The sequence below is a fragment of the Amblyomma mixtum genome, chromosome 1 (assembly GCF_055824585.1).
Source record: "Amblyomma mixtum isolate Tamu chromosome 1, ASM5582458v1, whole genome shotgun sequence".
Taxonomy (NCBI): Eukaryota; Metazoa; Arthropoda; class Arachnida; order Ixodida; family Ixodidae; genus Amblyomma; species Amblyomma mixtum.
The window spans coordinates 102,061,079-102,085,289 of NC_143012.1; the positions used below are offsets into that span (position 1 = coordinate 102,061,079).

Below are 24,211 nucleotides of genomic sequence, written 5' to 3' on the forward strand. Positions count from 1 at the left end.
ATCTTCATCATTTGCACACCTCAACTGTGGCCAAAGCTGCAGCTTGGGTGAGACGGTCTTCTCTGCGTTGCAGCAGCGAGGAGGAGCCCCTGCGCACGCCCGTTCTCCAGAGGCTCCACCTGGAGAACACCCCCCGCACCCCGACGCCCTTCAAGAATGCCCTGGCCGAACTGGAGAAGAGGGGCGGCCCCATCGCCAGACTGGTGGGTGGCAATTGTTGTTGTCCCACAACCACTGTAGTCGGATACAAATCAAGTCAGCAGTGAAGCTCCACCCACATTCAGCCTCCGCGCGCTCAATTCCTCCGCAACGAAAAAGTAGTCTGCTGGTTAAACGTTTCTTGTTACCTAAACGAGGAGCTTATCACAAGAAAAAAACTATATGAGCTCTATAATTTCGATACGTTGTATGTTTTATATAGTCAAACATTAAAAAGCTGATTTTGTTTACAGTTGCGAGTGGCCAGCGGAGTTATACAGGACGCCGCGGACTGCGGCCCAGTGTTAGCAACTGCTGTTTTTCTTTTTTTTTTAAGTTGTATCCCGCTACAGGCAGCGAATGCATGCCCACGATGAAGCTCCTTCGATAGTGCATCACAATGCTACCACTGCTGATGAGTGAGAGGGGAAGATGGCAGTTGGCGGCATTATGCATGTCAACATGTGTGCTGTTCTGTCAACTATGAACCACCAGCAAGCCCTTACATCTATCCAGAGCTCTTTGATGTTACCACTTGTGAAACTTCCCACAGGGTCCATGTATTGTGATGCTAACATCATCAAGGTGGCATCAAAGTCGGATGTTTACGGACTGCCACACCGCTTGCGGTCAGTGACATAAATTTTTCTCAACTTGCCAGGGTGAGTGCATTCAGTTAAACCTGGATATAACGAAGTTGAAAAAAGTCATGGCTGCATGTGGGCGCATAGGTCTGCACCACCTTCAGCTTGTACCTTTTAATCAGCTGAATTACAATAACTGTCACGCTCTCGTTGATGCTATAGAATTGCTCTATATTGGGGGCCCTTTAACACTGCACACACCTAAATCTGGCCTTCTAACCTCACTATGCCTTGTGATGTCCCATTTAATATTCGCTAGTTCCTCGAACAACACTGCTAGACTAGCCTCACTGGATAAGGTTCTTGCGTTAACCATTGCGAGGTTCAGTTTCCAATGGCGGCCTGTCCGGAGCCAGAGATTCTTAGCACCCTCCACTGCGTCACAGGTCTGGCTGGTCATTTGCTCTGCAGCCGCTGGGGACTGAGAGCCGAAGGTTGATTAGTTTGTTCGTAGAAGGTTGTGGCCAAGTACTACACCAGGGTGGCCAAATCCTGTTCTGGTGAAGAAGTGCGTTGTCGGTTCTGGTCACCGAAATGAGGCCGCACTCCAAGCCTGGTTATGCAATTCCATCAACACGCGGAGTTTTTTTTTTTTTGTTTAATCTGGTGGAGAATTGCGTGGCACCGGGATTCTTTGCGGAATGTCTTGGCAGTATAGCGCAGTGCATCGCATTGTCAATTTTCACTGTGAAGTTGGGGTAGAGTCCAGTGCTGCTGCTGATGTTCAAGACTTGACCGTCTAGGTGCCGAGTGTCTTTTTGAAAGGGCCTCTCGAAGGCAACACTTGTTGCATGGGGCCACCTGCAAGAATAAGCGATAGTGGCTTCCTTTCCAGAAGAAAGGGCTGATTAACCCTTAAACCACCACAATATTTTCCGAGAGGCTTACCAATGTAGCCAAATTTCTTGGGCGTTTTTTGCCCAAAAATGACAGTTGTCAGGCTAAAGACACGCTAAAGAAGCAAAGCATGTTTCATGGACAACTAACATCTCTAGTGTTGAAAACTGCAGCCAACACAGCTGCCAGCCGCAACTAGTCCTTGGGGGTGGGCGCAGTCCGTCTCCCATGACAAGTGCACTGTGGCGTTAGTGGTTAAGGGGGCAAGAAATAAATTTAGAAATAAAATTTTATCAATGAAGTCACAACTATGAGGTCTTCAGGGAACATGCATTTTTGCGTGCTGATTCCAAATATGTAATTTAACTTTATGTACAGCAAGTCCTTGTGCACTTATGCAATATGTTAGGCAGCTTTTGCCGAGGGTTTGAAAGGAATTCTACTGCAGGGAACTTGTTACATTGCATGCCATTGGTTTCTCTTGACATCAAGCTATGCAATAAGGGTGAAGTTATCGTCCTGCCTGTTATAGAAGGTGAGTTATAGTATTTTGAAATCATCAGTTTCTTCCCATTTGTGAAGTGGCAAATTCAAAACCCTGCAACTCAACTTCCGTGATAGGCAGGATGATAATTTTGCCCTTAGTGCATAGTTTGATGCCGAGACAAGCCAGTGGCATGCGTCCTGGCAAGTCTCCTGCAGCAAAATATATTGAAAGCTGTTGACAAAAGGTTGCATAACATAACATATTAGTGCACAAGGACTTGTTTCACGTAAAATTAAATTACATATTTGGAACCAGCATGCAAAAATACCTGTTTCTTGAAGATTCCATTATGGTGACTTCATTAAGAAAAATTTTTTTCCTAGACCAGCTTCCCCCCTTAAACTAGTAAGGTCAGGGTGGATGTTTGGGCGAGTTGGTTGCTCATGATGAAAAACTGTAGCGATCCACCCTGATCAAGTTCATTTCTAGTTCATCGGGCCCTTTTGTGTGTTTTCCCATCAGTCCTATTCACACTGTGTCGCTCATCGCAACAGCAGTCTGCAGAGCAAGATCCCTGTCGTTCTGCATACGTAAAATAGCGCATGTGTTGTCGTCTTCGTTGTGTAGCGCATGTGTTGTCGTCTTCATTGTGTCCTCGTCTCGAGCGCTACAGTTTTTCATCATAGTAAGGTCAGCCACTGCAATTGCTGGAGCAGAGCTTTAATCCATAATTGAGACTCAGGAAGCCCTGTGTTGTCATACTGCCTGCACCACGGAGGTTTTGGCAACGTACTGAGCTGCTGCCTGTGATGTTCTGTTGCAGCCGGAGACCCCCTCCCTGAACCTGGACGACATTGGGGACATCCTGGGCAGCGTGGGACAGCAGCAGCAGCCTGCCAGGTTCACGGCCGTCGGGGAGCTGCCCAAGAAGCGGGGAAACAAAGAGGTGGGGCTTAACTTGTTAATCCCCACTAGTGCACTGCACGGGCTCGGGCCAGCCCGAAAGCCCGGGCCGGGCCGGGACATGATTTGTTTTGCCGGGCCTGGGCCGGGCCCGGGCCTGAAGTTGCGGGCCCGGGCCGGGCTCGGGCTTAAAGCTGCAGGCCCGCGCCGGGCTTGGGTTCGTACAGAAACGGCTGGTGTCCGACTTTTCATTCACTATTGCAGAGTGAAGTACACAACTGTGGCATTGAAGCAGCGACACGGATGATCTATGGGTTAAAGTACGCGCTGAGAAAAAAACTAAGCTTTATTCATTGACTTATTTATTTCCTTATTTCCACGCCGCGGTGCAGTAAGAGTAAAATTCAACCGGCCTTAATTGGCCATTGATCGTTCGTCATTCCAAAACATACCTATACACTATTAGAAATGCATTCGGGAAGAACATATGAGTTTAGGACGCTTATAGTCTGCAAACACACACCGTGAAATACTCAAGCTTAGCTTTTCGTTTCTGCTGAAAGGCGACCAGTTCGGCTATGAGTTCTGCCTGTGAGATCGCGTTCACTAAAAAAAAAAAATATCGTCCCACTGCTTGCTAGGCAGCTTTAATGTTTATACTTCGCGGGTGGCAAAATATAACTGATTAAAATCATGGAGGAATGCAAAGTAGCCTATTACGCGTGTATGCAGCCCTTTTTGTTTGGCTCTCGGAACTTCCTAGTTTATCTTTGCGCACCTACACAAGATCACTGTCCAAAAGACGGGCTTGGCGAGCACTATTCTTCACCACTTCCTTCTGGATTAAAAATAACCAACTTTCTGCAAGTCAGACTGTAGTTTTGAGAACCTTTGTCGGCCAGTTTCTTATCGGTCTAGTAGCAGTCTACTTGCTCAGAGTGAGCAGCATACCTCAAGCGTTACTGTGAAACGGGCCGGGCCAAGCCCGGGCTGGGCTTCAATCCGGGATTCACGGGCCGGGCCGGGCTCGCTAGCGCGATAATTTAGCGGGCCCGGGCCGGGCTCGGGCTTCAGGTCTCGGGCCCGGGCCGGGCTCGGGCCTCAGATTTCGGCCCGTGCAGTGCTCTAATCCCCACTTCCGATTGGCCCAAGCAACCCACTGGGGCCACATTGCCCTCAGTCGAAACAAACTGTCTGTCCCCTTTGAGTTTGGATTGTCACGAGATAGAGTGCTTCCTTTCTGGGAGAAAGGGCTTGTTAGAGTCACCCCCCTGCAATCGATGGTGCAGAGCTTTGAAAGGTGACACCCCTCTTAGGCCTTTTTCCCCTGCACACTGCAGTGCGGACCGACTCTCGGCATCGTCCGTAGTGCAGCAGAAATGGGGGCACCCTGTGCAGGACCAGTTGTCTATTTTCTCAGCATGACCATACCAGCATGTGGCTTCACTTAAGCCACATTTTCTTTCAGAACGCTGCTGCGTTGAAAGGGGTGGCAACATGCAACTTGGCTTTTATTCATCCCACCTAGCTCGCAGATGCATTGGGGACGGCACAGCTCGTCCACACTGACTGCTGGGTAGATCCGAACTGGGCAGGGCCATTCAGTCTCAGTACAATACAACAGGGCCTTGTCGACGACCGAAAATTCGGATGCCTGATTTTTCGGACAGGCTTGATTATTCGGACTTTTCCGCGGCACCGCGACATGGCCCATAGAGCCAATGTGTAAGAGCGCTTGAAATTTCGGACGCACCGCCACTGACCACTCGATTTTTCAGACCTCGTTCGCGCTCACCGTCAGTACCCAAGCCGCCATATAATGTGTACAGTGGAACCTCATTAACTCAAACTGCAGGAGACATTGAAAACTTGATCAAACAAAATGAAATTCAAGCTAAAAGGGAGCCTCTTAACTTGCGACGCTGAAATTCTGCACGAGTCGGCACATTGCGCTCGCGTGTTTTTGAATTCGTACTGTTCTTGAATGTCTTCCACCGCACAAACTTGAACCATAGTCTGAGTTCACGGAACTCATCTGTGCCGAGTCTTTCGTCGCAAATACGGAACGTCAATACGATTGTGGAGGCTACGCACACGCCGTGGCCTCCGCGATCGAAGTGCACTTTGGGCACGGCGCTGGAGCAGATCGCAGAGGCCACGTCTGCTCCGGTGCCGCGCCCGAGGCCGTGATCATCATCGTCGTCATCAACTTTTTTCTCCGCCGCAATTTTCCGCTATTCACATCGGCATCAGTATTGCCAGCTCCAGCCTGTTGTGGCATGTTAACGCGTTCCCCGTAATAGTTGTGATTGTGGCTTTTGTGTGCTGCCGCTGAGCTTCGCAGCGCGATGGGCAGACCGCAAGGACTGCGAGCTGGGCAGTCAACTTTTTCACGGCAGTACACAGTAATTGCAAAGTTTGTGCAGTAAAGGTAGCTCATTCCCTCAAAAGAAATTTTTTGCCTGGGTCCATTTTTTTACTGTGGTTGGTTAATTCGAATATTTTCCGCAGTCCTGATGACTTTGAATTAACGAGATTTTGCTGTACATCATTGCTGACATCGCAGATAACCAGGACACCACTGATGCGAATTGTGATGAGTACCTGTGCCCATGTGGTTCGACATGCTCAGCATAGTTCATTGCTATTGCGCGTCAACAGAAGGCTGTGGTCTCAGCTGTTGAAAAATGTGCTCTCTGAGGCAGCGACACGAAGAAGCATTAAGAATTCATGACTGTTTTGCTCTATAATCTGCATGCATTAAGTGGCAAATATATAAGTGCATTTTTTTCCATCTCATTGAGTTTCTGTGTTGCTAAATATACTGCTGTTTCTACATTGAACTCGTAACCTTTTTTTTTTTTTTTTTTGGAGTTTGATGTATGTGAGTTTGACTGTACTTGTTTGCACCTTCTTTGGTTCGATTTTGCCGGTAAGCCCTGCCTGAAAAGCATAAAACCGTGCCACAGTTTCACTGTTCACGCTTCCAGTGCTTTTTGTGTGGCCCAAAACATCAAGGGCATTGAGAGTTTCTGCCATCGTTGGCCCTTCTTCATCGCTGTCGGATGCCGACAGTTCGTTTGTTCTACCAGTCAGATCTCAAACTGTCCTCAACCCTCAAGTCTGCAGTGATGAAGAATTTTGAGTGTCTAGCGTTGCCCAGCCTTCAGTGGCCAAGTCCCCATCAAACTTTTTGCCCATCGGATATGTGGCCAGTGCCGTCATACATCCACATTCGCAAAAGCAGTTTGCGACTGTGTTCGCGGTCACACTGTCCCAAGACGTAGCCAGGAAATGAAGAGCGTATAGCAGACTAGTCTGCAGCTTCTGTCTTTGTGATCAGCCTTTAGCCTCACTGAGAGTCCCCTAAAGTGGTCCTCTGTGTGTCCTCTCCCCACGTGCAGAACCTGTCGCCCTCCAAGCGGGTGCGCAAGGCCCTCCACGAGACCTGGTCCACCCCCGGTGACATTGCGGTGCCTGGACTCACGGTGGGGGCCGCCCCCACCAGCCTGCCCCCCCTCGACCCCGAATCGTTCATCCTCCCCGAGACACCCGTGGGTTCCCCATTCGTTTGCAGGTTGATGGAGAGGATGCACCACGCTGTTGCCTTTTTCCGCTGTTAACACGTTTTGAGGGCTAGTTGGTTAAGGGTGGAACCAGTGGACACAGGACAAGAAGAAAGGAGGAACACACACAGCACACCGCTGGTGTGGTGTGTGTTCCTCCTTTCTTCTTGTCCTGCGTCTGTGTTCTGCTGGTTCCACCCTGACAACATTATGAACCAACTAGCCCAGCAATTTACGCTCCTGAACTAGTTGGTTAAGCATCTTGAATAAACAGCACGAACGACGACAAGCACAGGAGACACAGCGCTGACTAACAACTGAGCGTTTATTGCTGATCATACAAGTATAATAAATGCATAGATGTCAGCAGTGTGTGGAAAGACATACAAAACAGCAACAGAAGCACGCTAGAAATCAGCAGAGGTTATCAGCCCCCAGGAGTGACAGCTCTTTTTGCAGTAGTGTTAGTGAAGGAGTGCTGATGCATGCATTTCCCTGCTTCAGTATGTGTACTTGTATGATCAGCAGTAAGCCCTCAGTGTTTAGCCAGTGCTGTGTCGTTCGTACCCTTGTCCCTTGTGCTTGTCGTCGTTCGCGCTGTTTATTCAAGATTTTTCTCCTGGCAAACATAAGACAAACAGAATGTGTGATTGTCTGAAATGGTGGTGCCTGGCTTGCTGTGTGCATCCCACTTGATGGCATCGCCTATCTTTCTCTTCGTCGCCGTGATTTTCAGTGCCATCTGAGAGTACACGCAGACACGGTGCCAGTTTTTCTCACAATGGGGATAACTTCACCCTAAACTTATACGGTGATCAGTGGTTACTCGGGAAACAAGCATACCGCGTGCTTTTTTTGACTACCTGTGCAGAACTGAGCAGAACAAGCACGTGCGCAGTTGGTGTTTGCAGCAACTTCCATGGTTGTGCAGCAGACTTAATGGGTGCTTTTTGTTCAGTGGTGAATGCAGGGTTTGTGCAATACCCATTTGGCACTTGTGTTTTGGCTATAGTGCACATTTTCGGGGTCCCTGCGACCTACGTTATAGGTGGTCCACACTGTACGTACCACCCATACGGGTTTCACTCGGCAACTTTGCAGCTAGTGGTTAAGGGGGGAAGCTAGTCTTAGAAAAAAAAATTTTGTTAATGAAGTCGTTATAATGGAAACTTCAAGAAACATGTATATTTTTGCATGCTGATTCCAAATATGTAATTTAATTTTATGTACAACAAGTCACTGGGAGCTTTATAATATGTTGTGTAGTCAATAAATTTTGCTGCCGGAAACTTGCTAGGACGCATGCCATTGGTTTGTCTTGACATCAAAGTACTACACAATGAGGGCAAAATTATCATCCTGCCTATCATAGGAGTTGAGTTACAGGGTTTTGAATTTGCCACTTCACAAACGAGAAGAAACTGATGATTTAAAAATTCTACAACTCACCTTCTATAAGAGGGAGGATGATAATTTTATCATTATTGCATAGCCTGATGCCAGGAGAAACCAATGGCTTGCAGTCTAACAAGTTCCCTGCAGTAAAATTTATTTCAAGTGCCCTGCAGCAGAATTTCTTTGAAACTCTCGGCAAAAGTTACCTAACATATTGCATGAGTGCACAGGGGCTTGTTGTGCATGAAATTAAATTACATATTTGTAATCAGCACGTAAAAATGCATGTTCCCTGAAGATTTCATAGTTGTGACTTCATTATTAAAAATTTATTTCTAAGACCATCTTCCCCCCTTAAGGGGAGAGCCTGGTCTTGAACAGAAAATTTTATTAATGGAGTCACAGTTAAGAAATCTTCAGGGAATATGTATTTTTGTGTGCCGATTCTAAATATGTCATTTAATTTCATGTAAAACAATTCCTTGAGCACTTATGTAATTTTTATGCACGTATTTTGGGAAGAGGGTTTTAAAAAAATTTATTGCACGAAACTTGCTGAAATGTATGCCATTGGGTTCTCTCGACACCAAGGAATGCAATAAGGGTAAAATTATATCATACTGGCTATCATGGAACTTGAGTTATGGGGTACTGAAGCTGCCACTTCAGAAACAGGAATATACACTTCTTCTCATTTCTGAAGCAACGACTTCAAAACCCTATAGTTTAAGTTCTGTGATAGGCAGGAAGACACATTTACCCTTATAGCATTCCTTGGTGTCAAAAGAACCCAATGGCATACATCAGCAAGTTTCCCGCAAGAAATTTTTTTCCAAAGCTCTTCACAGAATACATGCATAAAAATTGCATAAGTGCTCAAGGAATTGTTTTACATGGAATTAGAGGACATATTTAGAATCGGCACACAAAAATACATATTTCCTGAAGATTTCTTAACTGTGATTTCATTGATAATTTTTTTTTTTCAAGACCAGGCTTCCCTCTTAATCCATTGTTCCCTCAAAGCTTATTGCATAAGGGGGCAGCAGACTCTTGATTTTTTCTGCAAACTGAACCTTCAGGGTCTGCGGCACGATTGTGACAAGTGATTTTGACAGGCGTTGGATGGGTGATGCGTATTCTAGTTTTTTTCCAATTCATTTTATACGGTTAAAGCTCATTAATTCAAATTCCTCGAGGAGGCCGACGCAATCTGAATTAACTGAAGTTCCAATTAACAAAAGTGAACAGAATATGTGGTACTTACACTGCCATTGGGAAGCAGTCAGGTAGTGGGATTACCCTACTCTAGTGTTCTGAAATATTTGGTCATCACCTTTGCTTTTTTACCATGAGGGCAATGGCCAGCACCTTCAGGCAGAGCAGCACGTAGCTTGAATTATCAGTGGCACCACCCATTCGCGTGTCAAATACTGTCGGCAGCCGATTTTTGTGATTGTCTAGGGACCACGAAAACATCCGAAAAATCAAATTTCATTGAAAAAAATCACTTGTCACCGGTATAATGGAGGAAGCAGTGAGTAGTTCTGTGCACATTCTGAAGGTCCTCGTGATTAAAACTCACTGCGGATCGTGTACAAAGGTGACGGATGCCAACCATTTTTGCGAGCTCGGAGTACGATGGCTGCACTGCCTTCGGCATGTTTCCAGTGACCGCACAGTCTTGGGCAAAGTCTAAACGAGAAAGTGAACCCGCCACTGCGGGAACTGCACTAGGCCCTCAGTATGAAGGGCCCTGAATGACAAGGTGATAATGGCAAAACGATAAGAACCAACAAACGGCTGATGCAAATAATTAGGCCTAGTGACTAAAGCTAAAATCGGCGCCGTAACCGGCGATATGCAATCTTTGGTGGCTTCTGCATAATGAGAGGCATCCCATCTGCCATCGAAATGCTGGTTGCTGATGGTTTTGCGATACAAAAATCAAATCAGGGTTGCTGTACATTTCGCTGCGGGTACGCGCAGCTGGCTTTGAAATGCACTGATGTTGTCTCCAAGTTACATCACGAGTACCCAAGTCTGCGTGATTCATCTGTGAACTGGGCAAGCTGTGTTTCATGTGACGGGTATTCCTTAAAACTATGCTGATGCGGATAAAAGAAGTCGTTGTATTCGAGTTGGGTCATTAAGTTTAGAGGAATTGGACGACAGCTGGAGGCGGTCTGTGGTCACCAGCCTTAAAGCTTTTAAGAGAAAGTGTAGTGACCACAGGTCCGGATCATGAGAGGGAAATAACCAGAAGAATAAGAATGGGGTGGAGCACGCATATGGCAGGTTCTCTGAGGTCATGAATGGCAGTTCACCAATATCCCTCAAGAGAAAACCATACAACAGCTGTATCTTACAGATACTCACTCATGGGGCAGAAACGCGGAGGCTAACAAAGAGGGTTCAGCCTAAGTTAAGGACAACGCAGCGAGCAATGGAAAGGAAAATGATAGGTGTAACGTTAAGAGATCGGAAGAGGGCAGAGTGGGTGAGGGTACAAACGTGGGCTAATGACATCCTAGTCGAAATCAAGAGGAAGAAATGGGCTTGGGCAGGGTGTGTAATGCGAAGGCAAGATAACCACTGGTCCTTAACGGTAACGCAGTGGATTCCAAGAGAAAGCAAGCGTAGCAGGGGGCGGCAGAAAGTTAGGTGGGCGGATGAGATTAAGAAATCTGCGGGAATACGGTGGTCGCAACTGGCGAAGGACAGGGTTAATCGGGGAGACGTGGGAGGAGAGGCCTTTGCCCTGCAGGCTGATGATGATGATGCATTATTTCAAAACCCCCCGTGCAGAGCAAGAGCCTGCTGGGTGACTCGTCGGTGCTCTTCTCTCCGCCATCCATCATCCGCGAAACGCTGCCCGAAGAGGTGTCCGTGCCCGTTGGCGAGCCCTTTGCCGCTCTGGCCCGGACCAAGGTGAGCTGCTTCTGGCCAGGCTTGCCAAGTATTTACAGAACGAGAAATACAATGCCCCAGTGCAAGTGTAGCTGTGGCATGTTTTTTCAAAAAAAAAGTTAGTAATATAAACTTGGCACCAGCACCAGTGTAACTTAATTGAATAATTTAATGTGTAATGAATTTCTTGAAGCTGTTTCGGTGTCATCTACCCAACGATAGCCGTGATGGTTAGTAGGTGTTTAGGTCGCACGGGCTGATACCTAGTTTTAATTAACTACAACATTTAAGCCAGCCTGCCTCAAGACCTGAAATGACGTTTGAGCAGTTATATTGCTGTTCTTTTTTACATGCGTCACATAACCTATGCACTAACTACTACATGTCACAGCCATCTTTCGGTTGATGGAGCTGAAACAGCATCAGAAAATTCAATTGTAAACTATTTAGCAATTGTAGGTAAATACCACCGGGATGGGTATGTATGACTGTCTAATGCGTCATCTGAAAGAGGAAAGCACATAAGCAAAAATTTGGTGATGTGCTTTCGTCTTTCGTTCCGTGCAACTGTTTCGTCACCACGCCACAGTGCATCGATCACCGGTTATCGACGGATTCGAAGTGCAATGTGAGTGCAACCAGGGCTGTTGTGGATTTTGTTTGCTATCTAATTTTTTGTTTCGACACTCCACTTTGGTTTCTTGCGTAGCCTGCATTTTTCCCACAAGGCAGCAATTTTTGAAAACGCATTTGAAGTTGAGGCTCCGACATAGTGCACTCGCAGTACGGCTTCAGCGCACAGAGATGGCACACGCACTTGGAAAAAATCCCGTTTCACGTGATTCTGTTGTATCTGTAGCCGAATTTTTTCAGTGCTTCAAGCGGCGGTCACTCTGACGATGATATTACGTCGTCAGAATTTGACTGACGAAGAAACTGCTCAACCTCAGCACGAAATATGGTCACCTGTCTGACCGTAGGCGTCATCTTCCGCTTCTTTTCTGCTTTCTCGCTCATGGAGCCAGTTTACGGATTGCACTGGTGTAATGAATGATGTGCCTGGTTTCTGTAGTGTCTTGACATCCTATGGGCAAGATTTGCTTCCACCTGCCCAAAAAAGAATCAACTCCAAGCCCACTAGACATCGGGATACCGACCTGAGATTAATGCTTCTTGATAGCCCAAAGCTGTTAGCAAAAGCTGTGGATGTGTTCAGACTGATCTTAAATTGTCCTGAACATCTGGTGAAATAGTTTCTTGTGAAATCAAACATTGCAGAGCATTTTCAAGCAATTTACAGTCAGGCCTCCTTATAACAAACACGGATACTATGAATTATTGGCTGTATGAAAGTGTTCCTAAACCTTCCAGCAAACGCATGCATTTTTGTATGTATCAAATGCGGTTTCTCATAAAACAGATAAATCGAACTGATGAGCGCCAAGCTCGGACGTCAGGATGTAGGCTTTCCCTCACTACACAAACACATAGCTCTTTCAGGTGCTTTGTGCACAATTGTGTAAGCGGCAAACTTACAGCTTTTTCTGAGAAACTGGAGCACTTAACAGTGATTGCATTATTGAGCACCCTTCTTGTTGCAAATAAATTGCTTTTTTGTACCATGTAGCGAGCGCAGTCAATAATATTTCACACAAGAGTGAGCTAGGTAGCACTTTGTCCGCCGTTTTTGGGTAGACAGATTGTGCCGCGAGTGAAAGCATCGATGGTTTTTGCCCAATTTCGAGCGTAATGTGAATCTTCAAAACACAGTGATTCGGTGATACCTAGGGTGCTTACCTGACACATGAGAACATTTTGATGTTACTATTTCTACAAATCTGATACTTTGTACGGAATTCTCCACATCGTTGTAAAAACTTACCCGCTGGTCTTTCACGTTGGAAAACTAAAAGATTCCTTTTACAGTAGAACCCCGTTCATACGTTTTTCACCGGACCGGGAAAAAAAAACGTAACAGCCGGGAAAACGCAACAGTGAGGAAAGCACCGAAAATTAATGAAAACAGTGCAGCTTTGACTTGAAACAATTAATTTCCACAAATTGACCCTAGGACTTTAAAAAATCGAGAATGGTGGATTGCAGTTTCTTTCGCTCGCTGGAAAGAACAACGCGTTTCTCAATAGCAAAGGCCGCATTGCTGTCAGCGTCGCTTTGCGGTGCGGCCACACCGCACGCACGCAGCAGTGCTGTGCAGTTCACGCGCTCACTGCAGTCCACGCTGAAGCGACGTTGTGCACAGCGTCAAGCACTGAAATGTTCGTAGGCTGCTCGCCGCGCTGCTCTGCGTAAGCCGCCCTGGCTGCCAGTCGACTGCGTTTAGTACGTCCAGCTTTTCCTCAAGGGAAAGCCCCTTGCTTACTCAACGCTATCACGCCATCAAAGCACAATAAAGATGTTGTTGCGACTGAGAAGGATGAAAAGGAAATTGCACGGGCCCTGCCGACTGGCTCCAGCCGAGCCACCACCGCTGTCACTTGCAGATAGAGGAGAGTTAAAAGATAAAAAGAAAGAGTGAAAGAAAAGAGGCGCTGATAAGCGACCGCAGCCGCGCGCCTCCTCCTCACCACCTCCCACGATAAAGATCGCGGCGTTCGGCGTGCGAGGCAGATAGCCATCTAGTGGCGGCCTCTCCAACTCGCGTGCGGCTTCTTGCAGCCAGTTCCGTAGCCAAGCCTGGCCAAGACTCAGTCAAAAATCAAAATGCCGGTTGGCGCGCATTGCCCGGTTGGGTTCGGGGAGCCCGGTTGCGACGTATCATGTGGGATCGTTTCCTCGGCTACAACGTAACAGCGGGGTTCCCAATACATTGGATCCTATGGAAGCTATGCCGGGACCCGAAGAAAACGACGTAACAGCCAGGAAAACGCAGCAGTGAGGAATGTAACAGCGGGGTTCTACTGTATTGAGGCCTGAATATGCTACTTAGGTGAAAACATAATTGATTTCAGTCAAATCGAAAAATGGCGCCTGAAAGGGATAGTGCTGGTGTGGCAAGTGTTAGCACCACAGTTTACACTTTAACTCGCTTTTGCCAACAGTGCCATGAAAGATACAGTAGCGAGAACGGCTGGTAGCGAGGTGGTCTGTGCCTATTTGGGCCTCTCGCACCCGAGTGTCTTGGAGCCAGTGACGTGGGTTGATGTTGTAGCTTTCCAGCAGCCGTCCTCCGCTCACGTCGACTGTCAGAGCGGAGTGATTGACAATGGTGACAACTTTTGTCCTACTTTTTACACGACACCACTGTGATGCCACCATAGCTGGGATTTCACCATTGTAGCAAAACCGTGATCTGAGCTAGTTGGTACATCTTCACAACTTCACCAGCGCTGCGACGAGGAACAAGGACAGAGGAGGAAGGACAAGCGCTACTAACAGCTGAAAGCTTGTTTCGCAAAAACACACAGGTTATACACTCTCAAATGACAACCCGAAGCGCCTGCGCTTCCCGCGAAAAAAGCACACACAAGAAAGTCAGGAATCCAGACACGAAATTTCACACTCATGGATGGTTACAGAAGGTGTGCTAACGCACGTGTCGCTGTTCTTGTGAATGTGATGGGCTGCACACAACTCCCTGGTCAGCTGATCTGGATGTCTGAATTTAATCTTAGCCCTGTTAAGGAGAGGAAACCATGCTTTTTTATTAGACACCTTGGACACACCAGGTTTGTTCAGATGACAATCTCTGTAATGAAGGGACAGATTTGATGAAGGAGCACCTTTCAAAGACGTGTTATGCTGGCGTAAGCACGTGTTTATGCATTTCCCGGTTTGCCCAATGTAATTTTTGCCGCATTCACCATTGTGTGCTGCCCTGTCAAAGCTGGTTCGTCATCAGGGCATTGTCTCATCATCTTCGACACCAGTGTGCTCTCCCCTCTCTTATGTCCACGCTGTTTTTCCAGCATGCCAAAGCTGCACACTCTGCACGGGCTGTTCATAGTTTGGCCCTTGTATTTCATTTTGTCACTCATTTTGCACGACCACTTTTTTTGCAGGTGTCTTTAATTTTCTACGGTGCTGAGTCAGTCTATTCTTCCCTAACTTCAGCTGCAAAAACTATGTACTACAGTGAAAACTGGATACAACACAATAGAAAAAAGTCGGTGATTTTTCATTGCCTCCAGGATTTTGTTCTTTGAACTTTTTGCATGAGGACTCAAAACGAAAATGCAGAATGGAAACAAAAAGAAATGTACGTAGGTGAAATCACATTGGAATTGTTCACAGTAACCATGTGCCATGTGTTAAACGCAGAGAAATTTTTGCAATCACACTGACAACATGACTGAGCCAGACAACACGACACGACCATAGATGTGCGTTTCATGTTAGTTCATGTTTTATCATGAAACTTTCACATGTTTCAGCAGAGTATCAAGTAATTTCACACTAGCTAATATATAGCCAGTGTAGCAAGTTTATTAGACAAAGGTCAACGGCTGAAACACCTTTGTTACATAGAATTCACAAATATGCGCACTTCAGATGTCAAGGAATTTGTTACATGGACATTTGTATTTCGAAAAAAGAAAAACTAAGGACAGCTATGTTTTTAAGTTTTTTTTTTTTCATACTGAACAGACATTGATAGAATATTCAAAGGTATTGGTACGCTACTATTTCTCATGCGTCGACGTCGTGTTGGTTCACACTATTAAAAACCAATGCAAAGCTAACTGGCCTGTTAAGCTTGTCCTTTGGTTAAGGGGAAAGAGGGTCTTGAAAAAAATAATTATTATTGAAGTCACAACTATGAATATTCAGGGAATATGTGTTTTTGCATGCCGATTTCAAATTTGCCATTTAATTTCATACAGAACTTGCACACTTATGTAGTATGCTATGTCAGTTCTCGGACAGAAATTTTAAGAAATTTCGCTGGAGGGAATTTGCTGAAATGCATGCTTCTAGTATACCAAGGAATGGAGGAAGGGGAAAAGTATCATTCCGCCTATCAGACAGCTACCACAGTTGCCACTTCAGAAATGAGTCTGGAGTGGTAGCTTGAAAAGCCTACAACTGAACTCTTACGATAAGCGGGATGGTAATTTGATATGTCTCTTATTGATATGTCTATTTTGGGCAGGTAGTGACAGCTGATCCAGATCATGAGAGGGAAATAACTGGAAGAATAAGAATGGGGTGGAGCGCATATGGCAGGTTCTCTCAGGTCATGAATGGCAGTTTACCAATATCCCTGAAGAGAAAAGTATACAACAGCTGTATCTTACCGGTAATAGCCTATCGGCCAGAAACATGGAGGCTAACAAAGAGGGTTCAGCTTAAGTTAAAGCTATGAAAAGACAAATGATAGGTGTAACGTTAAGAGATCGGAAGCGGGCGGAGTGGGTGAGAGAACAAACGCGGGTTAATGACATCTTAGTCGAAATCAAGAGGAAGAAGTGGGCTTGGGCAGGGCATGTAATGCGAAGGCAGGATAACCACTGGTAATGAAGGGTAATGGAGTGGATTCCAAGAGAGGCAAGCGTAGCAGGGGGCGGCAGAAAATTAGGTGGGCGGATGAGATTAAGAAATTTGCGGGAATACGGTGGCCGCGGCTGGCCAAGGACAGGGTCAATTGGAAAGACATGGGAGAGGCCTTTGCCCTGCAGTGGGCGTAGTGAGGCTGATGATGATGATGCTCATTCACTGTGTCCCCCTCCTCCTCCCCCCGCAGCCCAGGGCACAGCAGCAGCAGCAGCACCCTTTGCACAGCGGCGTGTCCTCCTCCTCTCGCATGGCGCTGCACCACCGGTTTGAGGGCACACCTCCCCGCAGGTGGCTGCTCACCAAGGTAGCACCCTCGCACACTGTGCACCACCCGCCTGCCTCCTCTGCACTGCACGAGAGAGCACTTGCCTGCACTGCACGCACACCACCATGTGGCCACTTCTCACTCCAGGAGTAAATAAAACGATAAGTGGTTGTGTGGACCCATAGCTGTGTGGTCCAGTATGCCTCACTGGGCAGCCGCAATGAGCTGCAACCAGTGGGGACTGCAACCAAGAGTAGTGTGCCCTCAAATGAGGAACCAGCCTCGCATTGTGGGCCGTGCGGGACTCTGCGATGTCTTTGAAGCTGGTGGGAGCAGTGATCAGACATGGGGCTCAAACGGTGTGTGGCTGATGCCAGCGAGGCAAGGTTACTTATCTGGCTTGGTGGTATGGCTGGCTTCAGAACATGCTCTTCTCCGCACGGAGGTGAAATTGCTCTCTAGTAAACTGAGCACAAGTGGTATGGCAGTTGAGCACAAGTGCTAGGCTGGTATGGAGCAGCATTTCTGTGGGCTTTGCCAAATGAAGAGCTGTATTGTTGTTGTATCCAGTCGGGTGTCCAAGCCAGGTACGAAGCCCTGTCTCTCCTCTCCACAGCTCCCTTGTAGGTAGAACAGGGTGCCCCCACTGTGGGGCAGTGAAAGGTACCACCACCATGAAAGAAACGCTTGCAGCTGGGCTATGTTCGTGATAGCAGTGGTCCATCTTTCTTTTTCCTTTGTTGCGAGCTGTGTCAGCTTACCCTGGCAGCGTAACAGTGCACAGCTCCAAGAAGCACAGCCAACCACCAGAGCAGCTGTCACCACACTGTTCCCACACAGCAAGAAAGGCGACGAAAGCAAAGAACACGAGAAACCTAGTTGCCTGCCACATTACTTTAAAAGCACCGCCATGTTTGCATTCAAACAGTATTTAGTCACGTAATACGCGCAGATTGGTGGAGATTTTTCAAACACGTCTGAAGAACTCTGCCAGGGCCACAGCGCGCACTAGCATTGGGTGTTTGGGGGGATTAGCTAGTAGATTAGTGGCAGATTAGGGGAGATTAGTGAGGATTGAAGTGGATTAGTACAGGCATTTGCTGGCTTAAAAAAGTTGGCTCCAAATAAAAGTAGACCCGCCCCACCCCACATTATGTGGCTCCCATATGCCACACAGCTCAGCTGACAAACTGAACGGCTCTGTAGTTTTGGATGCGTGCCAGAGGTTCCCAGAAGTATGCTCCCCCTCACAACTGTTATCCAGGAAAGCAGGCCAGTTAAACAGTCTGCCACTGTCACCTTTCGGAGCCGCACTGATCTTCCCAAGCCCAGTGGTCTGCCATAGATAGCAGGCAGCGTAAAATATGCGAGTCAAAGTTGTTTACATAAGCCCACGCAATAAATTAGAGGTGCACAAATTATACGAGTAAATGCGGCAATTCACTCTTAAGGGGTTAAGCTGGTCTTAGAAAAAAAAATTTTGTTTATGAAGTCACCATAATGAAATCTTCAAGGAACAGGTATTTTTGCATGCCGATTCCAAATATGTAATTTAATTTTATGTGAAACAAGTCCTTGTGCACTTATATAATATGATATGCAACTTTTTGTCGACAGCTTTCAATAAATTTTGCTGCAGGAAACTTGCTAGGACGCATGCCACTGGCCTGTCCTGACATCAAACTATGCAATAAGGGCAAAATTATTTTCCTGCCTATCATAGAAGTTGAGTTACAGGAATCTGAATTTGCCACTTCACAAATGGGAAGAAACTGATGATTTCAAAATCCTATAACCCACCTTCTATAACAGGCAGGGTGATAATTTCACCCTTATTGCATAGCTTGATGCCAAGAGAAACCAATGGCACGCAGTCTAACAAGTTCCCTGCAGTAGAATTTCTTTCAAACTCTCAGAAAAAGTCACCTAACATATTGCTTAAGTGCACAAGGACTTATTGTACATACAATTAAATTACATATTTGGAATCAGCACGCAAAAATGCATGTTCCCTGAGGATTTCATACTTGTGACTTCATTGATAAAAATTTATTTCTAAGACCCACTTCCCCTCAACCTTCCCCAAAACCTTCACTTGCATTTCAGGCAGAACAGAGAAGGATTAGTGGCTGCCATTTTACATTTACATTTTGTTTTGCTTTTGCTGTAGCTTGTGTGTGCGTGTGCTTTTTTCATTTGCACGCACAATTTCTTTTCAACAAATTACACCCGTCTTCTCCTGTGCCTTGTGTTCATTGCGATATGATGACAGGAAAGCACTCGCTAAGTTTTTTCATTCCGGTAGTGTGAAATGTATGTGAAAAAAAAGAAAAGAAAAGGCTGGTGTAGCTCTCTGTGCCAGCCTGTGCTTTTTAGTGGATGGCATCACACTGTTCATGCTCAGGGGGACCAGAAAACATTGATGAGAGAAAAAAGTTGGGTGAGTTGGTACACATTCGTTACAACAGCGCTGGAAACACTGACAGAAGGGGAGAATAGACATTTGTCTATTCTCCCCTATTGTCCGCATTTCCAGCACTGTTGTGAATAATGGACCCAAAAACTTGAGGGCCTTGAAAGAAAATGCCATGGCATTTGGAAGTTGCCCCCCCCCCCCCCCCCCTTAAAGTTTTAAAGGAAGAGAAGAAGGACGAACACTGCGCTGACTGTCAACCGTTTTATTTAGGGACGCACACACAGCTTAAATACACTCAGACCAGCGCAGGCGCACACCGCGCAAGGTAAACAAGAAAAAAAAAAGAGAAAAAAACTCGCTTCACATCTTTATCGCACGAACTTTCAAAGGAACAGTGGTTAAGGTGCTCGGCTGCTGACCCAAAAGACGCGGGTTCGATCCCGGCCGCGGCGGCTGGAATTTCTTTGGAGGAGAAATTCTAGAGGCCCGTGTACTGTGCGATGTCAGTGCACGTGAAAGAACCCCAGGTGGTCGAAATTCCCGGAGCCCTCCACTACGGCGTCTCTCATAGCCTCAGTCGCTTTGGGACGTTAAACCCCATAAAACCAAACCAACCATCTTTTCTGCAGGATACGAAAGAACTGAAGTATCGCTGACACATTGTGACCCTGCGATACTTCAGTTCTTTCGTATGCTGCAAAAAGATGTTCCTTTCAAAGTTCTTGTAATAAAGATATGAAGCAAGTTTTTCTTTTTTTTTTCTTGTTTACCTTGCACAGTGTGCGCCTGAGCTGGTCTGAGTGTATTTAAGCTGTGTGTGCGTCCCTAAATAAACAGTTTTAAAGGACCCCCAAAAATTTTGGAAGTCGGCCAAACCCAGAAAATGGATTAAGGTGGGTGTTTGGGGGGATTAGCTAGAAGATTAGTGGGGATTCCTGGGTGGATTAGGGAAGATTGGTGAGGATTGAAGTGGATTAGTAAAATGGCCTTAGTTTAATAAAATATGATAATTCAGTGGAAGGTACTTGAACATTCTACTCCTCAGATTTTCAAATTTGGCAGTGCCGACAACCCTCTCGACTAATCAGGGAATTTCGTTGTGGAGAAACCCAGTGGTTTTTTTTGCAAGATGACAGCCTACATGCTAATGCACTAAAATACATTTGGTTTATGTGTGGAGTTATAATTAATGAGTCTCGATCGCCGTGGGCGGTTTTAATAGTTTGAATTAGTGAGACTCCACTGAGCAAAGGCTGAGCACAGCTCAGAAATCTGCCAGCATGCATGGATGCCAGCTAGTGTGAGTCCAAACCATCAAAGTGACAGTGCCAGAGAAAGGTGTCAGTGCTGCCACCTAGCGGGAATGTCAGTGAGAATGGCTGAGAGCAGAATGAAAGACACTCTTTCCTTTTGCTTTTATGGTGCAGTGGGTTAGCGCTGTTTTTGAACATGTATGGTAGCTGTTCAACTTTCCTTTCTTTTCTCTTTGTTTCCCTGAGAATAGTTAGCAAATCTATCTCCCCTTTTTAGGCTGCATTCTGAGGTGCTTTTGAGCTGGAATCGCTGTTTATACCGCTGTCTAGAAATCATTTTTCCCAGTGTCTCTCTCTCTCTTTTTTTTTTTTTAACCAACAGTTAACAGCAGACAAATTGTTCACTATTTGCCCCTGGGGGCCAATCCAGAAGTTGGGGTTACCATTGGCGGAATGAAAATATGTGACTGGTTGGGCTGCCCAGTGCCTCACTGTCCATCGTCAGTGACCACTGTTTGGGCAGAAACCTTGCCGTAGAGAGCCATGGTGCCTCGCAGGCGTAGTGCGCAGCTTCAAACACCACTCTGGCAAGCTATAGGAAGTGGGGTCAGCTGCACTGTAGTCATGTGCCGGGCAGTTGCCTCTGCAAAAGCCCTTTTTATGGTGTTTTACCCGAGCCTTGTGTGCACCATCGGTCGTGCCACTGGAAGTGAGCTGTGAGCTATGCTGTAGAGCCTGCTTTCGCAGTGCTATCCATGCGGTCATTTGTTTTGCCTTCCACCCGGGCAGCCTCTGTTCAGGGCATCGTCGCTTGAATGGCAGATTCTGAGCTATCTTGGTACCAGGCCGGTGCCTGGATGCATTGTACGTGTCGCTGTGGAGGTGCTGAACAGCTTAGCTGCATGAATGTTCATTCGTGTACTGTATATTGCCGTGTATAAGTATGACCCGTTTTTCCACAGAGGAATGGGGACACCCTGTTTATGGGAACTGCTGACTCAGCTGCTGTTTACTGCATGCCTGCCCAGGATGCTGACGGCAGGATCAGTGGATGCGTAGCACAACTCATTTAATTAGGGTGCAGACCAGTTGTGAACACCCACACTGGGGGCCGCTTAGCGATGGGACCATTTGCTCTCGACTTGTCTCCAGCTGTTGGAAGGCACCATGGCACGGCTGTTGCTGTGAGACGTTTTATGTGTGGCAATGTTCCCGCGGGATGACAAAGTTTGAGGATCAGTTTGTGACGGTGCGGGGAATCGACGGAGGAAAAATGATTGAGGATGAAATTGCCAAAACCTACCTGCCTAGAGAGTTCAAAACTAGCTGGCTGTGCATGTTTGGAGTCTACTTATATGCGGCAACATATGGTGTTATGTGACTCTGTGACTGGCATCGTGGTGCAGGGAGTAGGGGAGGCACCCTTGTTGGCCCCTAGAGTGCATGCAGAGGGGCCTTCGGAATGACCGTGGTTTGGTACCGTGCCTTTTTGCCACGCCAGCTAAACAAGTTGAATCCCCTGGTGTGCGGAAAGACGCGGGACCAGCTGGAGCTGACGCAGCAGGCCCGCCAGTGGATGATGGCAAGCCACAAGCCGCGCTCGCTTGACCTTTGACCTCTCACCCCTCCTCCCTTGGGCGGGTACGTCCTTTCCTCCTCCGCCCTCCCCCAGTTGTGGGGTGGAAGGGGACCACTTGTGTGCATGATCACATTCGCACCCGTGCACAAACTGAACTGTGTTGTGCATGTCACCCTCACTGCACCTCTGGGCTCTGGTGCACGGCACTGCTGCACAGGGGGCCTCCTCTGGTCACTGAGGACATTATGCGTGGTCAGGACCAAAAGGGAGGACTCCGTGATCACCGGCTGGAAGTGGATGACGCCTTGCCTTGCGCGAGAAAGCTGTTTTGGCATTACTACCTCTAGTTGGTTTTTTGACATTTGCCAACTTGTCAAGGAGTGTCATCTGTAGTTACACAGGTCAACTTCAATGTGTTCCTTTGAGGTGGTAGTGGTCCAGACCCAGTTTTGTAGCCCCCCATGCAATCTGTCCTGCTACAACAACAGCACCACAAGAGAGCGAACCTTGCAGTGCCAAGAATGAACACAGCAGGGCATGTGGGGCCACCACCATCAAAGCATGACAAAGCACTCGATTGCAGCATTGGTGGTGGTGGTATGTGGCACTCGATTCGCAGCTCTGTTGCTTGACACAGTGGCCATGGCGGAGTAAGATGAAAAGAAAAGGCTGGACCACACATTCGTTGCCCCTGCTGCAACCATATCAAGTGCAAACCAGCTTCCCGTTGTGCAGAAGTCGGGGGCCGAATCCACGTGACGGTTCATTTTGGAGCCGGCTCGCTTTTCTGTGGGCAGCCGCATGTGATTGGCCGCATGTCGTCACGCCAGCTGATGTCACTCAGCACCGACGTGGCCAATCATAGGTGGTGGAGAAGTGAACCGGTTGCACACTGTCATGGATTCAGCCCATTTCTTGCTGCTGCAGCTGCGTAGCAGTGTGCACCAGTTCTAGCACAGTCAATGGTGGCCTGCAAGGAGCTTGGGTGTCAAGCGCAGTTGCTGTGTTCACAAGCAGTAGCAAAGCAAACTTATATCTCCAGCAGTAATGTCAGGATGATACTTTGGGTGCATTAAAAACAGCTTGCGAAACTGCAGCCCTGTGGATAGCACAGATTGAACTTCCGCTGCTGCGTCAACCAGTCAGGTGGAGTACCAGCAGCATGATGCACTGGGACACACATGTGGAGAGGGCATTTATTTATTTATTCAAATACCTCACGGGCTCCGTCTGGACTATTACGTGAGGGGGGTTACATAACTGGGGCTGCGGAAAAGAAGCAATTAGAAGATGGTTATTTTAACATCGTTATACATTAGCAAGCAACCAACCAGAAAATAGAACTAAATTGAAAAACAAACTAAAGAACACACTTCAGAACAAAATGCTGCTTATTTTTTTCTTTGAAAATAACACAATCTGAGATTTGAGCAATGTTGTCAGGAAGACCATTCCAATAAATGATTGCACGGGGCAGGGCTGATGAGTTGAATGCGTTGGTCCTTCTCGAAAGGCGTTTAAAAGTGAGGTGATTATGCAATCAGTGAGATGTGCGGGCCGTAAGGGGTAGTGTGAAGGAATGATGGCTGTAAACAATTTTATGGAAGAGGCCGATAAGTGCTATTGTTCTGTGAGACTCTAAGGATGGAAGGGACAACGGAGCCTTAATAATAGTTATGCTGGAATGTCGGCAATAGTTGCGAGAAATGAAGCGAGCGGCACGATTTTGTAGTGCTCTAGGGAATGAATTAAGTACTGTTGGTGGGGTGGCCAAATGGCATGAATGTGGCATGGCGTACAGCACACTGTGCACACACTGCATCTTTTCCTGCAAGGCAGGTTGTGTCGGGAGTGGTGCAGCAGTGTCCTTGTCGCACACACCAGCAAGCATGTGCAGCAACTCGCAGACAGGCGTGGAAATTATGTAACTGCGCAAAACATGATGGGTGAAGTGGCGCCCATTCCTCTCCGTTTTGTTTCTTCAGTGTGTCATTTTCCTTGATTTCTGACATGTGTTGGGTTTATTGGTGCATAAGCAGCTAAGGCTATCATGCCTTAGCTTCAAATCAAATTTATTTTCCAACAAGTGGATGGTCACCCGGGCTAAAAGCTGTACAAGCAGCTTGACAAAGGCCCAGGAAACCAGTACACAACATAGCCGGAGCAAACAGCAAATTCCAGAATTTCATTAACATGACATCCTAAAGTGTTATTATACAATGCATACTTCATTGTTGCACAAGA

At 46.9% G+C, this 24,211-nt stretch overlaps 1 protein-coding gene across 4 annotated transcripts in view; it reads left to right on the forward strand.

Annotated features, from left to right (window-relative positions):
* Positions 1 to 24,211, forward strand: part of LOC149367348 (transcriptional activator Myb-like) — a 116,933-nt gene that overhangs the window by 83,936 nt on the left and 8,786 nt on the right. Inside the window, exons 13-18 of one of the 4 annotated variants that reach the window (XM_089555175.1) lie at positions 74 to 203; positions 2,990 to 3,112; positions 6,474 to 6,623; positions 10,839 to 10,961; positions 16,642 to 16,758; positions 21,890 to 22,029. In XM_089555175.1, the coding sequence (XP_089411301.1) occupies positions 74 to 203; positions 2,990 to 3,112; positions 6,474 to 6,623; positions 10,839 to 10,961; positions 16,642 to 16,758; positions 21,890 to 22,003 (757 nt within the window). In that variant the 3' untranslated portion in view covers positions 22,004 to 22,029. The remainder of the gene's footprint in view (positions 1 to 73; positions 204 to 2,989; positions 3,113 to 6,473; positions 6,624 to 10,838; positions 10,962 to 16,641; positions 16,759 to 21,889; positions 22,030 to 24,211) is intronic. The other 3 variants (XM_089555181.1, XM_089555190.1, XM_089555195.1) reach the window with 3 other exon arrangements.